The sequence below is a fragment of the Salvelinus namaycush genome, chromosome 33, assembly GCF_016432855.1.
Source record: "Salvelinus namaycush isolate Seneca chromosome 33, SaNama_1.0, whole genome shotgun sequence".
NCBI lineage: Eukaryota > Metazoa > Chordata > Actinopteri > Salmoniformes > Salmonidae > Salvelinus > Salvelinus namaycush.
This window is the reverse complement of record NC_052339.1, coordinates 19,615,065-19,632,054: the sequence shown is the minus strand read 5'-3', so window position 1 is coordinate 19,632,054 and position 16,990 is coordinate 19,615,065. Positions and strand designations below refer to the sequence as shown.

The 16,990-nt window shown below is 42.6% G+C and overlaps 1 protein-coding gene across 1 annotated transcript in view; it reads left to right on the top strand.

Moving 5' to 3' along the window:
- The window catches only part of pola1 (polymerase (DNA directed), alpha 1), a 94,462-nt gene that overhangs the window by 66,725 nt on the left and 10,747 nt on the right, over positions 1-16,990 (top strand). Inside the window, exons 35-36 of the mRNA XM_038973235.1 lie at positions 845-961; positions 12,351-12,447. Of these exons, the coding sequence (XP_038829163.1) occupies positions 845-961; positions 12,351-12,447 (214 nt within the window). The remainder of the gene's footprint in view (positions 1-844; positions 962-12,350; positions 12,448-16,990) is intronic.

The window sequence follows — 16,990 nt, the reverse complement described above, 5'->3', positions numbered from 1 at the left end:
GGCTCTGATATAATATTCACCACAATGTTGTGTGTGTGGTTACAGCCAGGTTAATGAGATTGATAACAGTACAATAGACCCTTCAGTTTATCTGTCTACTCTATGATTGTAATTCATACAGGGGAAAAGAGACCTCCATATTTCCTCCTTTTCTCTGTGGCCTAGTATATCTGGGAGAATTATGGGGTGAAGGGTGCATAGGGGTGTGTGGCTCACCCTTAGTGCTCAACTGGGTCGTTGTGTGTGTGTGTGGGATGATTTGGTATGTGAGGTGGTAGGACAGGTGCAGTATGTAGTAAGGGGTTGGATGTCTTGGGAACTGTTATTAGTTGGGTAATAACCCCAACACGAAAGGGCAGGCCAGGGAGATATAGGGTATTAGATTAGGGATGAGGAGGGGAACAGAGGGAGTAGGGTCTGCACCTGTCCAAGGCCACTGACTCACCCCAGGGGTCCTAACCACCTGCTGCCCTCTGCTCTGCCTGTCTGAAAAGGGAAGGACCCCCAGGCTCAAGCAGATGTGCCTTATTCACACAGAGGGGTTGTCTTGGAAAATTCGAGAATATACAATTTAGGGAGGAGGCAGAGAGAAGGCGGGAGAAAGTTGATCTATGTGTATTTAGGCAGATCATTATGTAATTGTTTCCAGCAAGTTAGCCTCGTATTTTAAAGTTTCCTTGATATGAATACAATGTTGTATAATTATTGTATTTCCTCTGCTTCTCTCTCTGTCCTTTTCTGTCTGTCTGTCCCCCTCTCACGCCATCTCTCTTCACCCCCCAATCCCTCTTCACTCCCATCCCTCTCTCCTCTCTGTCTCTGTCTCCCTCTCTCTCCATGTCAGGGTTGGTTGGTGTGTGAGGACCAGGCCTGTCAGAACCGAACTAGGAGGCTGCCTATCTCCTTCTCCAGATCTGGACCCATCTGTCCTGCCTGCACCCGCTCTACACTCAAACCAGAGGTAACAGACACACACTAACACACCGCACACACATACACCCACAAGCATGAACACACCACACACATATAATCCACTTGCATAAACATACTGGATGTGTACACACACACACCCACACACTCACTGTATCGATGTTGGATGGTTTGTCCAGGTGATGGTGCTGTAGAGCCATTTTTAAAGCTACTGAGCTCTCATCCTCTTCTCTCATCCTCTTCTCTCGTCCCCTTCTCTTCTTGTCCCCTCCTCGTCTCAGCTCTCCTCCTCTTCACATCTCACGTCCTCTCCTCGCGTCCTCTCCTCTCGTCCTCTTCTCTCATACTCTCCTCCATTCACATGGTCTAAATTCTCTCTTCTCACGCCCCTCTCACGCTCCCTTGTTTTTGCTCTCCTTTTTATTTACCTCCCCTCCATATTTCTCCTCTTTCACTCTCCCTCCCCCCCTCCCACCCTGTCCTTGCCTCAACTGTTGTGTTCATACTTTAATGAGATTCTTACACAGGCCATCCCAACACACACACACACTTGTAATTCATGTTGAAGTACAACATACACACACTGATAAGGGTATCCTCTGTTCTCTACACAGGCCTCTTACGGCCTTGAGTGTGTGTCTGTAGGAGGGTACTGGTAGTTTTAAACTGTCTCCTTTATGAAGACCAGGTTAGCCTGAAGGGTAGATGTTTTTCTTTCTGTGTTTTTCTGCCTTCACTTGATCTGACGTCTCTTTCCCTCTCATTTTATCCCTGATGTTTCAATGTATTTTTCTCCTGTAGTTCTCTCCCTTTTTCCGCTCTTTTTCACTGCCTCTCCACTTTCTTCCTCCTTCCCTACAAGCTTTCTCTCTCTCTCGATCCTCCCCCTCTTTCTCTCCCCAAGCTCCCTTTCCCCTCTTCCTCCCTCTTCTCTCTCCCCCTTCTTCCCCCTCTTTCTCCCCCCTCATCCTCTCTCCCTCCCCTTCTATCTCTCCCTCTATCTCTCTCTAGCAGTGTGTAGGGTTGTGTGGCGACAGGTTGAAACCCAAAAGGCCAATTTGTCTTGTCACCACGGCCACTTAGGCGTCCTTCTCTGTGCCTGAGGGCCCTGCCACTTTAAACTGCTGGCTGAATAAAACATTTAACTCACCCCTCTACCCTTAACCCACCTCTTCTCTCCTCCGCTCCCTCCATCTCTCCTGTTCTCCCCTGCTCCCTCCATTCCTCCTTCAGCCTTCCTCCTTTTCGCTCCTCGCCCACTCGCTCCCACCTTTCTGTTCTCTCTCCCTCTTTCTCCCCTCTTGTACTTTCATTCCTCCATCCTTTTCTCGTTCTCTATCTCATTATACATCATCCCCTCTTTCTCCCCTTTGCCTCCATCCTTCTTCTCCTTTATCATCTTATCCCTCTATCCTCTTCTTACTCTTCATTCCACAGCCTCGTTCCTGTCTCTGTCAGTGATGTGTTTTCTGCTTGCTCTCTCTCCCCCTCCTGCTACCTCCCTCTCTCCCCTTCTCATATTCCCTCCCTTGCCCCCCCCCCTTATATGTCTCTCTCTCACCCTACTCTCTTCCTCACTCTCTGATCTCCATGTAATAGAGGAGTAATAGCCACTCTTGTTGATTGGTTAGTAATTTGAGGGAGTTATGCACAGGTGCAATTTGTAATATTTTCAGTAAATTAAATTTCTCTTTCTCTCTCCCTCTTTAACAATCTCCCCCTCCCTTGCTTTCGTTTTGTATCTGATGCGCTTTCTCTCTCTCATTTTCTGTTTCTCTATCGCTTCTTTTTTCCCCTTTCGTTTTCAGTTTAGCCAATGCGCTCAGTCCCCTCCCACTCTTTTTCTCTCTCCCTGTCCCTCTCTCCCTCTCCTCCTCCCTCTTTCTTCCTCTCTCTCACTCCCTCCCTCTTTCTCCCTCCCTGTCTTTCTCCCTATCTATCTTTCTCTCCCTGCTTCCCTCTCTCTCTTTCTCCCTCAGTTTTATTGATGTACGTTCAGGCGCCCATTAAAGCTCTTTTTTCCTCTCTAGTGGAAATTGCAGCATGTTAATTTTCACACAAATTACGGCAATAGCAGGTATCTCTATTTGATACATTATAGCTGGAGCAATCAGAGATAATTGAGTGCCTTTCAGAGGGAGACGGCTGCATTCACTCCCGGCTCAAAGCCGCCCCATTATCGCCTAATCGCTCTTTAAACACTGAAATTCACCGAACAAAAATTCTTGTCATAATTTCGCTTAAGTGTATTTGGAAATCACAGGGCCTTTGAGCGAGGATAATTGAAATCAAATCCCTTTCACTGAAGCTGACATTTCTACATTTCCCCCCAATTGAAATTAATTTCAAAAATTGAGCATGAATATCTTCAAATAGCAGGCAATTATACCTTGTGAATGGGGAGAAATTACCCATTGGTGCAGGGCTGCGCTAGCGAGCGGGAGCGCCAGTTAAATGTCTTTGTTTCCTGCAGTGTTTGGCTAGTAAAGATTTACATATATTGACTCATTATGGAGGCTTGTGAAGCCGATCGCTGGGAGGACTCAACCCAACGCTACAACGTCTGAGTTAAACCCTATCAGATTTCATAACGCACAGCTACACAGTGATTTCTCTCTCCTCTCTCTCGCAGCTACAGTGGTGTGTGTGTGTGTGTGTGTGTGTGGTGTGTTTAAGGGGTCAACTGGATCTGCAGGTTAGCAGTGTCTAGGTGGAATATACACTGAGTGTACAAAACATTAGCAACACCTTCCAAATATTGAGTTGCACCCCCTTTTACCCTCAAGGGCATGGACTGTACAAGGTGTCGAAAGCGTTCCACAGGGATGCTGGCCCATGTTGACTCCAATGTTTCCCACAGTTGTGTCAAGTTGGCTGGATGTCCTTTGGGTGGTGGACCATTCTTGATACACATGGGAAACTGTTGAGCATGAAAAACCCAGCCGATGCACCTGGCACCCACTACCATCTACCAGTCTGTTGTCTTGCCAATTCACCCTCTGGAGGGCACACAAACACAATGCCTCAAGGCTTAAAAATCATTCTTTAACCTGACACTGACTGAAGTGGATTTAACAAGTGATATCAATAAGGGATCATTTCTTTCACCTGGTCAGTCTATGTCATGGAAAGAGCAGGTGTGCTTAATGTTTGTACACTCAGTGTATGGCATGGAACCTTTAGATGTAGCTCCAGTGTTTATGGATTAGTACTAGTGATGGCTGACTGTGCTGTATTTACTGTATGAATCTCATACTGAGCAGGAGACTGTCACAGTTACACACTTATTTTGTCATGTAGTATGTAGTTATCCATGTAGTCATTGACCTCTCAGTACCTGTCTGAATAGAATACTAATTGTAGTTTTGGGGGGGTCATTTTACCGTGTTCAGTTTATTGTGTGGGCTTTTGTGGTCTGTTTTAGACTGTTGGCTGTGGTTTAGCTATTTAGACCCATTTTGTTTGCTATCTCCCCCTTTTTCTCTCCCTTTCACTCTTCACTCCCCCTCTTTGCTCTCCCACAATTGTTTCCTCCCCCTGTTCTCTCTCTCCCCTTGTTTCTTTCCCTCTCAGCCCATACTTTACATGTTCACTTGCATGAGAAAGGGAAGTGCACCTACTATATGGGTGTGTGTGCAGATTGAGTGAGGGGGGTAGTTAGCGAGGTTGTGTGTGGAGGGGAGGGGGGGTTGTTCGCTCCCTAGAGAGGCAATTTCACAGCTGGTTTGCTCTTTGGGCAGCCAGGCTGAAAATGCAGCAGATTTGTGGTGCAAATTGAAATGGTGTCAGTACAAGAACAAAGCACTGAGCCGAATGACGAGGCGTTTGTGCGTGTGTGGTTGTGTGTGCTCTAAATTCAATAACGACCTGTAACACCTTTAGCCACGCCTCTTCGACACCTGTCAGTCAAGTCCAGTGCGACTTTGTGTGTAGGGCTAGTTTGTGTGAGAGGGGAAGTGTGTGTGCTCAGCTCTGCGTTGGCAACGGTAACCAAGGATCCATTATGGAATTCATGGTTAGTTATTGACCAGGCAGTGCATCGTGGGTCAACAGCTGTGTGTCTCGCATGGCCATAGATGACCATTACATACATACATACATACATACATACATACATACATACATACATACATACATACATACATACATACATACATACAGTTGAAGTCGGAAGTTAACATACATCTTAGCCAAATACATTTAAACTCAGTTTTTCACAATTCCTGACATTTAATCCTAGTAAAATTTCCCTGTCTTAGGTCAGTTAGGATCACCACTTTATTTGAAGAATGTGAAATGTCAGAATAATAGTAGAGAGAATGATTTACTTCAGCTTTTATTTCTTTCATCACATTCCCAGTGGGTCAGAAGTTTACATACACTCAATTAGTATTTGGTAGCATTGCCTTTAAATTGTTTACCTTGGGTCAAACGTTTTGGGTAGACTTCCACAAGCTTCCCACAATAAGTTGGGTGAATGTTGTCCCGTTCCTCCTGACAGAGCTGGTGTAACTGAGTCAGGTTTGTAGGCCTCCTTGTAGGCCTCCTTACAACTTTGGAAGTCTGCTTGGGGTCATTGTCCATTTGGAAGACCCATTTGCAACCAAGCTTTAACTTCCTGACAGATGTCTTGATGTTGCTTCAATATATCCACATCATTTTCCTACTTCGTGATGCCATCTATTTTGTGAAGTGCACCAGTCCCTCCTGCAGCAAAGCACCCTCACAACATGATGCTGCCACCCCCGTGCGGATGGTGTTCTACGGCTTGCAATCCTCCCCCTTTTTCCTCCATGATGATGTATATTATGGCCAAACAGTTCTGTTTTTGTTTCATCAGACCAAAAAGTTTGATCTTTGTCGTCATGTGCAGTTGCAAACCGTCGTCTGGCTTTTTATGGTGGTTTTGGAGCAGTGGCGTCTTCCTTTGCTGAGCGGCCTTTCAGGTTATGTCGATAAAGGACTCGTTTTACTGTGGATAAATATACTTTTGTACCTGTTTCCTCCAGCATCTTCACCATGTCCTTTGCTGTTGTTCTGGGATTGATTTGCACTTTTCGCACCAAAGTACGTTAATCTCTAGGAGACAGAACGCGCCTCCTTCCTGAGCGGTATGATGGCTGCGTGGTCCCATGGTGTTTATACTTGCATACTATTGTTTGTACAGATGAACGTGGTACCTTCAGGCGTTTGGAAATTGCACCCAAGGATAAACCAGACTTGTGGAGGTCTACAATTTTTTTTTCTGGGGTCTTGGCTGATTTCTTTTGATATTCCAATGATGTCAGGCAAAGAGGCACTGAATTTGAAGGTAGGCCTTGAAATGCATCCACAGGTACATGCATCACAACTCAAATTGACTCAAATAATGGCAATTAGCCTATCAGAAGCTTCTAAAGCCAATACGTCATTTTCTGGAATTTTCCAAGCTGTTTAAAGGCACAGTCAACTTAGTGTATGTAAACTTCTGACCCACTGGTATTGTGATACAGTGAATTATAAGTGAAATAATCTGTCTGTAAACAATTGTTGGAAAAATTACTTGTCATGCAGAAAGTAGATGTCCCAACTGACTTACCAAAACTATAGTTTGTTAACAAGAAATGTGTAAAGTGGTTGAAAAACTAGTTTTAATGACTCCAACCTAAGTGTATGTAAACTTCCGACTTCAATTGTACATATACACACCACCGTTCAAAAGTTTGGGGTCACTTAGAAATGTCCTTGTTTTTGAAACAAAAGCTAAACATTTTGTCTGTTAAAATAGCATCAAATTGATCAGAAATACAGTGTAGACATTGTTAATGTTGTAAATGACTATTGTAGCTGGAAACGGCAGATTTTTTTATGGAATATCTACACACTGTAGGCGTACAGAGGCCTATTATCAGCAACCATCACTCCTGTGTTCCAATGGCACATTGTGTTAGCTAATCCAAGTTTATCATTTTAAAGGGCTAATTGATCATTAGAAAACCCTTTTGCAATTATGGTAGCACAGCTGAAAACTAGTTCTGATTAGAGATGCAATAAAACTGTCCTTCTTTAGACTAGTTGAGTATCTGGAGCATCAGCGTTTGTGGGTTTGATTACAGGCTCAAAATGGCCAGAAACAAAGCACTTTCTTCTGAAACTCGTCAGTCTATTCTTGTTCTGAGAGATGGCTATTCTATGCGAGAAATTGCCAAGAAACTGAAGATCTCGTACAATGCTGTATACTACTCCCTTCACAGAACAGCGCAAACTGTCTCTAACCAGAATAGAAAGAGGAGTGGGAGGCCCCGGTGCACAACTGAGCAAGAGGACAAGTACATTAGTGTGTCTAGTTTGAGAAACAGACTAGAGGTTGACCGATTATGATTTTTCAACACCGATACCGATTATTGGAGGACCAAAAAAAGCCGATACCGATTAATCGGCCAATTTTATATTTATTTATTTATTTATTTGTAATAATGACAATTACAACAATACTGAATGAACACTTTCATTTGAACATCAATAAAATCAATTTAGCCTCAAATAAATAATGAAACCTGTTAAATTTGTTTTAAATAATGCAAAAACAAAGTGTTGGAGAAGAAAGTAAAAGTGCAATATGTGCCATGTAAAAAAGCTAACGTTTAAGTTCCTTGCTCAGGACATGAGAACATATGAAAGCTGGTGGTTCCTTTTAACATGAGTCTTCAATATTCCCAGGTATGAAGTTTTAGGTTGTAGTTATTATAGGAATTATAGGACTATTTCTCTCTATACCATTTGTTTTTCATATACCTTTAACTATTGGATGTTCTTATAGGCACTTTAGTATTGCCAGTGTAACAGTATACCTTCCGTCCCTCTCCTTGCCCCTACCTGGGCTCGAACCAGGGACACATCGACAACCGCCACCCTCAAAGCATCGTTATCCATCGCTCCACAAAAACCGCGGCCCTTGCCCTTTGCAAGGGGAACAACTACTTCAAGGTCTCAGAGCGAGTGACGTCACCGATTGAAGCGCTATTAGCGCGCACCCCGCTAACTAGCTAGCCATTTCACATTACACCAGCCTAATCTCGGGAGTTGATAGGCTTAAAGTCATAAACAGTTCAATGCTTGAAGCACAGCGAAGCGCTGCTGGCATATGCAGGAAAGTGCTGTTTGAATGAATGCTTACGAGCCTTTTGCTGCCTACCACCGCTCAGTCAGACTGCTCTAAATATCAAATCATAGACTTAATTATAACATAATAACACACAGAAATACGAGCCGTAGGTCATTAATATGGTCAAATCCGGAAACGATCATTTCGAAAACAAAACGTTTATTCTTTCAGTGAAATACAGAACCGTTCCGTATTTTATCTAAAGGGTGGCATCCCTAAGTCTAAATATTGCTGTTACATTGCACAACCTTCAATGTTATGTCATAATTATGTACAAATATGGCAAATTAATGATGGTCTTTCTTAGGAAGAAATGGTCTTCACACAGTTCGCAACAAGCCAGGCGGCCCAAACTGCTGCATTATACCCTGACTCTGCTTGCAAGAGAAGTGACACAATTTCCGTAGTTAAAATAAATTAATGTTAGCAGGCAATATTAACTAAATAGGCAGGTTTAAAAAATATATACTTGTGTATTGATTTTAAAGAAAGGCATTGATGTTTATGGTTAGGTACACATTGGTGCAGCGACAGTGCTTTTCCGTGAATGCGCTTGTTAAATCATCATCCGTTTGGCGAAGTAGGCTGTGATTCAATGAGAAATGAACAGGCAGGCACCGCATCGATTATATGCAATGCAGGACAAGCTAGATAAACTAGTAATATCATGTGTAGTTAACTAGTGATTATGTTAAGATTTATTGTTTTTTATAAGATACGTTTAATGCTAGCTAGCAACTTATCTTGGCTTCTTGCTGCACTCGCGTAACAGGTAGTCAGCCTGCCGCGCAGTCTCCTCGTGGAGTGCAATGTAATCAACCACAATCGGTGTCCAAAAATACCGATTACCGATTGTTATGAAAACTTAAAATCGGCCCTAATTAATCGATTAATCGGTCGACCTCTAAAAGAGACGCCTCACAAGTCCTCATCTGGCACTTTCATTAAATAGTACCCACAAAACACCAGTCTCAACGTCAACAGTGAAGAGGCGACTCCGGGATGCTGGCCTTCTAGGCAGAGTTGCAAGGAAAAAGCCATATCTCAGACTGCCAAATAAAATAAAAGATTAAGATGGGCAAAAGAACACAGACACTGGACAGAGGAACTCTGCCTAGAAGACCAGCATCCCAGGAGTCGCCTCTTCACTGAGACTGGTGTTTTGCGGGTACTATTTAATGAATTTGCCAGTTGAGGACTTGTGAGTCGTCTGTTTCTCAAACTAAACACACTAATGTACTTGTCCTCTTGCTCAGATGTGCACCGGGTTCTCCCACTCCTCTTTCTATTCTGGTTAGAGGCAGTTTGCGCTGTTCTGTGAAGGGAGTCACACACAGCGTTGTACGAGATCTTCAGTTTCTTGGCACTTTGTCACATGGAATAGACTTCATTTCTCAGAACAAGAATAGACTGACGAGTTTCAGAAGAAAGATCTTTGTTTCTGGACATTTTGAGCCTGTAATCGAACCCACAAAAGCTGATGCTCCAGATACTCAACTAGTCTAAAGGCCAGTTTTATTGCTTCTTTAATCAGAACTACAGTTTTCAGCTGTGCTAACATAATTGCAAAAGGGTTTTCTCGTGATCAATTAGCCTTTTTAAAATGATAAACTTGGATTAGCTAACACAACGTGCCATTGGAACACAGGAGTGATGGTTGCTGATAATGGGCCTCTGTACGCCTATGTAGATATTCTATAAAAAATCAGTCATTTACAACATTAACTATGTCTACACTGTATTTCTGATCAATTTTATGTTATTTTAATGGACAAGAAATATGCTTCTTTTTTTTTTTTACAAGGAAATGTCTAAGTGACCCCAAACTTTTGAACGGTAGTGTACATACATACACACACACACTTGTTAAACACTACACACACTCATTCATAGACATTGAAACACAATCCATACGCGGACACAGGCATTACGGATGCTAACTCTGTCATACACGTATCATAATAATAACATACTACATACCCCTGATGCTAGTTGTGGGGGTGTCCTGTAGTTGAATGTAACAGTCAGTGTAATTAGCGTTGTGATAATGGCCTCATGCAGAAAAATGTCTAATCACATTGACGGAGGCTGTTGTTCAGCTGCCTCTCCTCTCTCTCAAAAACCTTATCACAACAAACTATCAGCCAGGTGATTTACACATGATCAGATCTCTTTCCTTTTCTCTTCCCTCTCCTCCCCCTCATTTCCCTCTCTACCTCCCTCTCTCTCTCTCTCCCACTACCTCATTATCTCAGCCTCTCTCTCTCAGGCGTGTGACTAGAGTTAATTGTTGCTGAAATTAACAAACCAAACTACGGCTTTATTGGTCATGCTCCCTGAGAGGAGGATGGCGAGATGTAAATAGATGAGAGATGGAAATAGGAGGATCAGGGATGTGAGAGCATGGTCTGAGAATGTGGGAGGAAAGTGAAAGAGGTGGAGGAGGAGACAGTATATTTTATGAAAAGCAGAAATAGAGATCAAATTAATTACTAACCTTTGATCTTCATCAGATGACACCAATAGGACTTCATGTTACGCAATACATGTATGTTTTGTTCGATAAAGTTCATATTTATATCAAAAAATCTTAGTTTACATTGGTGCGTTATGTTCAGTAATGTTTTACCTCCAAAACATCCAGTGATTTTGCAGAGAGCCACATCAATTTACAGAAATACTCATCATAAATGTTGATGAAAATACAAATGTTATACATGGAATTATAGATCCACTTCTCCTTAATGGAACCGCTGTGTCAGATTTCAAAAAAACTTTACGGAAAAAGCACACCATGCAATAATCTGAGTACGGCGCTCAGACACAAAAACAAGCCATACAGATACCCGCCATTTTGTGGAGTGAACAGAAGTCAGAAATAGCATTATAAATATTCACTTACCTTTGATCTTCATCAGAATGCACTCCCAGGAATCCCAGTTCCACAATAAATGTTTGTTTTGTTTGATAATGTCCATCATTTATGTCCAAATACTTCCTTTTTTGTTCGCGCGTTTAGGTCACAAATCCAAATTCATGAGGTGCGACCACTAGGTCCAGTCAAAGTTCTGTTACAGTTCGTAGAAACATGTCAAACGATGTATAGAATCAATCTTTAGGATGTTTTTAACATAAATCTTCAATAATGTTTCAACCGGAGAATTCCTTTGTCTTTAGAAATGCAATGGAACGCAGCTAACTCTCACGGGAGCGCGTGAGACTGAGCTCATGGCACTCTGCCAGACCTCTGGTTGAAACAGCTCTCATTCTCTCCTCCTTCACAGTAGAAGCCTCAAACAAGGTTCTAAAGACTGTTGACATCTAGTGGAAGCCTTAGGAAGTGCAATCGGACCAAATTTCCACTATCTTGGATAGGCAAAGAGTTGAAAAACTACAAACCTCAGATTTCCCACTTCCTGGCTGATTTTTTTATCAGGTTTTTGCCTGCCATATGAGTTCTGTTATACTCACAGACATCATTCAAACAGTTTTAGAAACGTCAGAGTGTTTTCTATCCAAATCTACTAATAATATGCATATCTTAGCTTCTGGGCCTGAGTAGCAGGCAGTTTACTCTGGGCACTTTATTCATCCAAGCTACTCAATACTGCCCCCCCCCCATTAAGAAGTTAATAGGGCGTTGGGTCACCATGAGCCAGAACATCTTCAATGCACTTTGGCATCAATTCTACAAGTGTCTGGAACTCTATTGGAGGGATGCAACACCATTCTTCCACGAGAAATACCATCATTTGGTGTTTTGTTGATGGTGGTGGAAAACGCTGTTTCAGGCACCGCTCCAGAATATCCCATACAGTAAGTGTTCAATTGGGTTGAGTTCTGGTGACTGAGATGGCCATGGCATATGGTTTACATCGTTTTCATGCTCATCAAACCATTCAGTGACCACTCGTGCCCTGCGGATGGGGGTATTGTCATCCTATGGGGGCATAGCTATGGTAGCCAAAATAATGACCTGCCCAGCACTTTTATACATGACCCTAAGCATAATGGGATATTAATGGCTTAACTCAGGAACCACACCTGTGTGAAACACCTGCTTTCAAAACACTTCATATCCCTAATTTACTAGCATTTCCATTATTTTGGCAGTTGCCTGTATATTATCAGAGCACCTTGGGTGTAAGTAACACTGGGGTTGGATTAAGGGGCTTGGAACAGTCTTTTTTTCTTTCTCTCATTTGACAAACTACAAGTTTGACTGCTACAGTACCTGTTGATGAGTGTGTAGTAATGTGTGTTTTTCTCTCCACAGTACTCTGAGAAAGCCCTGTACACCCAGCTGTGCTACTACAGGTTCATCTTCGACTGGGAGTACGCTTTCACCAAAGTACTACAGAGCGACGAGAGAAGTAAAACTACACACACACTAGCATTCAATCAATATTACAATTGACACCCACTTATTGTACATACATCTTACAGAGGCCTATGTATTAAGACGCACATACAGTTTATTGTAGTGACTGTCACACTCACGTGTAGACGCTAGTGATATGCGGGTTGACTCATAACCCACAGTTCCCGCGGTTAAATCCGCCTGGCGGGCAGGCTTAGGGACATTAAATATTGGGTGGGTGGATGAAAGGTGGGTTGAATAGAGAAAACAATGCATTAAAAATCCATATATATAATTCTTATCTAGGCTACATTAAAAATGTTTATTATTGTTATTTGACATTAGTGCGTAGCCTAAGCCTACGCTTTAGGGCCTAACTGTACACTCGCCAAATACACACCAATTGCCAAATGCTTTGGGAACAGAAAATGTTCATGTTGATCCACTGAGGCAGAAAAGACTATCGGAGTTTAATTTAATAAGAGGAAAGCTGCAAAATGGACAGATGAAAATAAATAGGAGGGCCAGAACAGTAGTTTAATGTTTGGGAAAGATTTGGTGAAGTGGTAAGAGGATAATAGCGGTGCCGGCTATGTTATATGTGATGATTGTGAGGCGCTATACAAATTCAAGTCACACGACGGGGACTTTAACATGGCATGTCGAGGGAACTGTAGGCTGATGTTCAGATAGTTAAATGGAACAGTCGTCTGAAATCTGGACACTGACTAGGTCTATAACCTCTCACATAGCCTAATATAACATTTACTCCTGCAGAATGATTTCTTTCTTTCAGCATCTTGAGAGAATGAATGCGTGGTTATGGACTGTGTAAAGGTGCTATCTTTATCAGTATCATAAAATATGCATCCAAGCCAAAACATGTTATGTAGTTTTCACAGCTTTTAATTTCCTTAAACCGGTCAAACTGATGTAATTTGGAAATTTTTCACATAAAATCATTTCCGTTTTATTTATTTTTATTGCATTTTCGCCCCGGTCCCTAGACGTCTTTGCTGTCCGAGTGAAGCAGTGAAGAAAGAACTTTACCTATGTCAACTAGATTGAAGCATTCATTCTATCGATTTATGGCATTATTCTGGTGAGCAAGGGTTTATTTAGTACTCGAAGGCAACAAGTAATGACTGAAGATAAGCTGCATGTATCTAATTATAGACAATTTGACTAACAAATAGACAACCAAAATGTTGAAATTATAAGCAGAAACACAGGCCTATCTAAAAGGCCTGTCAAAAAATTGCTCCGCCTCTGACTATACATCACATTTTCTATATTTGCGTGTTAGGTTCGGATGTGGGCCTCAGATTTGAACTATCACATAGTCAGTCGGGTGTGGATGAACAAACAGCTGACCAATGCATCACTAGTAGACACACACCCATGCGTTGGTGGATGGGCGTGGGCTATGAGGGGGTTGGGTTAAGGACGCTCAGCTCCTCGAGTCGACAGCCCTAATTTCGTAGACGGATTCAATCACACACACACACACACACACACACACACACACACACACACACACACACACACACACACAGAGAATCTTACACAATCGTACACACACAGAATGCAAAACGCTCCAATCACGGAGAGAAAGAGGGAAAGAGCTCTCCATCTCTCTCTCTTTCCCGCTCTCTTCCTTTTCTCCGACAGCCACTCTGTTGCCAGTGTTGATTGAAAACAGGTTTTAGATTTGGGGAAATGATAGGGGGAGTAATAGGCAAGCGGATGAAAGGATAGCCCTTCTGCCTTAATAGGACATGGAGCGTATATTTCCTCCCGGACCCATTTAGCCGCGACACACCACGCTCTGGGCTCGCTCCGTAGGCCCTTTACCCACAGTCCTCTGATTGATGTCACTTGATTAGAAAGGGTCGCTCTGCGAATAGATTTATTTATTTGATTAAATATTTATGTATGCATGTGTAAGTGCGTGTGTCTGGACGTGTGTGTGTGTGTGTGTAGACGCATGTGTGAAAGCGAGGGCTGGAGAGAGGGAGCGAAAGAGCAAGGCAGCGGAGGTAAATATAAGTTGTAATCAATAGATGACCACTCTGGAGACGGATGGCGCAGGAATGGCAGGATGGGGATGGAGGAGAGGTGGAGGCGGCGAGGAGGGCTAACATGATTATAGCCTCTTTTCTTTTGTGTTTTTCCCCCTCTTTCTTTGATGTGAGAAATCAACGCCAATCCTTTCTTTCCCTCCCCTTTTCTGCCTTGCTTTCTTTACTTGCTTTTCATTATTTCCTTCTTTTGCGTCTGGCCTTGTCAGGTTCTTTGTTTGGTCAACTTTAGAAATAACCGTTTAACCCTTTACGATCGTGGGAATTGGCCTATATGGATAGGGCTACATTGAAATGTTTCTTACAGAAGAAATATGGAATGCATAACCATGGTAGCAATTAAAAGGAACTGGGAGATTATGGGGAAATTATTAGACTAAAGGTGAGGTACACAACAGTTCACACTAACCATTACACTGTTTTGATTTTATGTGCATTTTACATTTACTGTACTTTCACTGAATTTGTTAACGAAATCTGAAAATATTCTGGATACATTCAGTAACATGATAAGAATGTTGGGTAGGTGCAATATAATACAAAATAATTACAAGGGCTTGAGTGAGAGGTCTAACTGGTGTTTCCAAGTAGCCACAAACCTCTCCAAAGTGTGCACAGTGTTTACGTAATTTCAATGCACTTTTATGACTAAAAGAAGCGTCTTCAACTATACCGTGCTTTTTTGAGCTCTCCTAGCTGTGCCGTTGAGGAGCTAGAGCAAGCACACTTTTAGTTGTTTTGTTTGGAACACAGCGCTGCTTCCCCGCCATCACACAATTACTGTTTGCGCAATCCAAAAAGTTCCCATTATAACTCGCAATCTGGGTCAGGTGGGCATAATTTGAATGCTTGTTCTATTGCCAACATGACTAGCTAAATTATAAGATACAATCTTACAGTGTTAGGCTTTCACAAGGCAATTCAGAGAAGCCGATCATAATTCTGGTGCACATAGAAAGGAGTCATGAGTGCATTCTGATGTGTGGTCCGTGGCAAACTTTCTTCACAATACAACCAACAGGCTCATTGTGTTCAGGACGACCCAGGATATGAAGCCATGTCATCTTGTAACTGTACATCAAACATAGTGACCAGAAATGTTGACACTATATTACATGCGTCTTATGATCTGGAAATGTGAAGTGCACATTTGGACTCATGGGTATTTGGCTTGCTTGTATGACATCAAAGCGGTATTTATTATATAATCCTCAATGTCTCATCTTTCAAAATAAATTGAGTCCTCATGGTTTACAGAATTTCCCTCACTCAGACAACAAAATAGTTGCAAAAGTTACCCAATTACCAGGAGGGATGGGGGGCAACTTCTAGTCGGGCGCGGTACTCAAGTTCAGAACGGCTGTCAGTCAAAACCCATACAGCGCTGTGAAGCACAGAGCCTGAGCTCTGACGTCATGTATAGCATGTTTCTGTACAGCCACTACGTTACAGTTTAGGCACTTACCAGTGTCCAAGTCTGCTTTTTTCAACCCTTATACGGGTACAAGTGTAAAGGGCTACACCTTTATTGTATAGTTTTCAACAACACACCGTGTTGAAACTATTCAGAAATGTATATTTAATCTCCCAGGCCTAAACACACGACTGTATGTGACTATCTCACTCACCCTCACAACACACACCCTGGCTTTGCTCAGACTGGGATAACTCTAGGTGTGACTGGATTAGTGGACTGACTGGGACGACACGCACACCCACACACACAGACCCGTGCAGCTGTAAAGTACATGTTGTGTGTGTTATCCTCTGGTCCCGGGGCAGTAATACCACATATTACTGTATTACACTCTCTGGGGAAGCTTTGCTAGGATTACAGGGCCAGACAACAGTGGCCCTACACACTCCTTACCTGCTGGGTTACCACACCTTTAACCTAGTTTAGTTTCCTTAACCTTTTGCTTTCACGGGCACACTTTATTTGGTAGTATGAACATCTGCTGAGAATCTGTTGATAAGCAAATGCTTGCTGAACTTGTGATTAGGGTAAGGGTTACGGTTAGTAGGTAATTAGTTGAAATGTTACTGATAGTCTGTAGAGCGTCTACAAATGGACTATCCAAATAGTGTTTCCGCTTTCACTGATATTTCTTCAATCTTTACCTCGATAGGCCTATATGGCTTGTGTTTGCTGCAGCAACTACTCTTCTGTTACCCGAGAGGAGACAGAAGGTGTCTGTCTGTCTGTCTGATCTACATATACCCTACATTATTGTGCCCGATTGCTGTGACTGAGTTAAACATGGAGGTAATTTCCTCCCCGGCAGGAGATCTCTAATAGAATACACAGACGTTCACACACCTAGCTACCAGCAGTATTCCCTCATGATAAAACAATCTCATTCTTGGCAATAATTAAACATCTCATATCAATGACTTCCACAGCATTTATTTGCACGCTTCAGCTTTCTCTCCTCACTCCCTCTCTCTTTCCTCCTCTGTCTCGCTGTCTGTCTG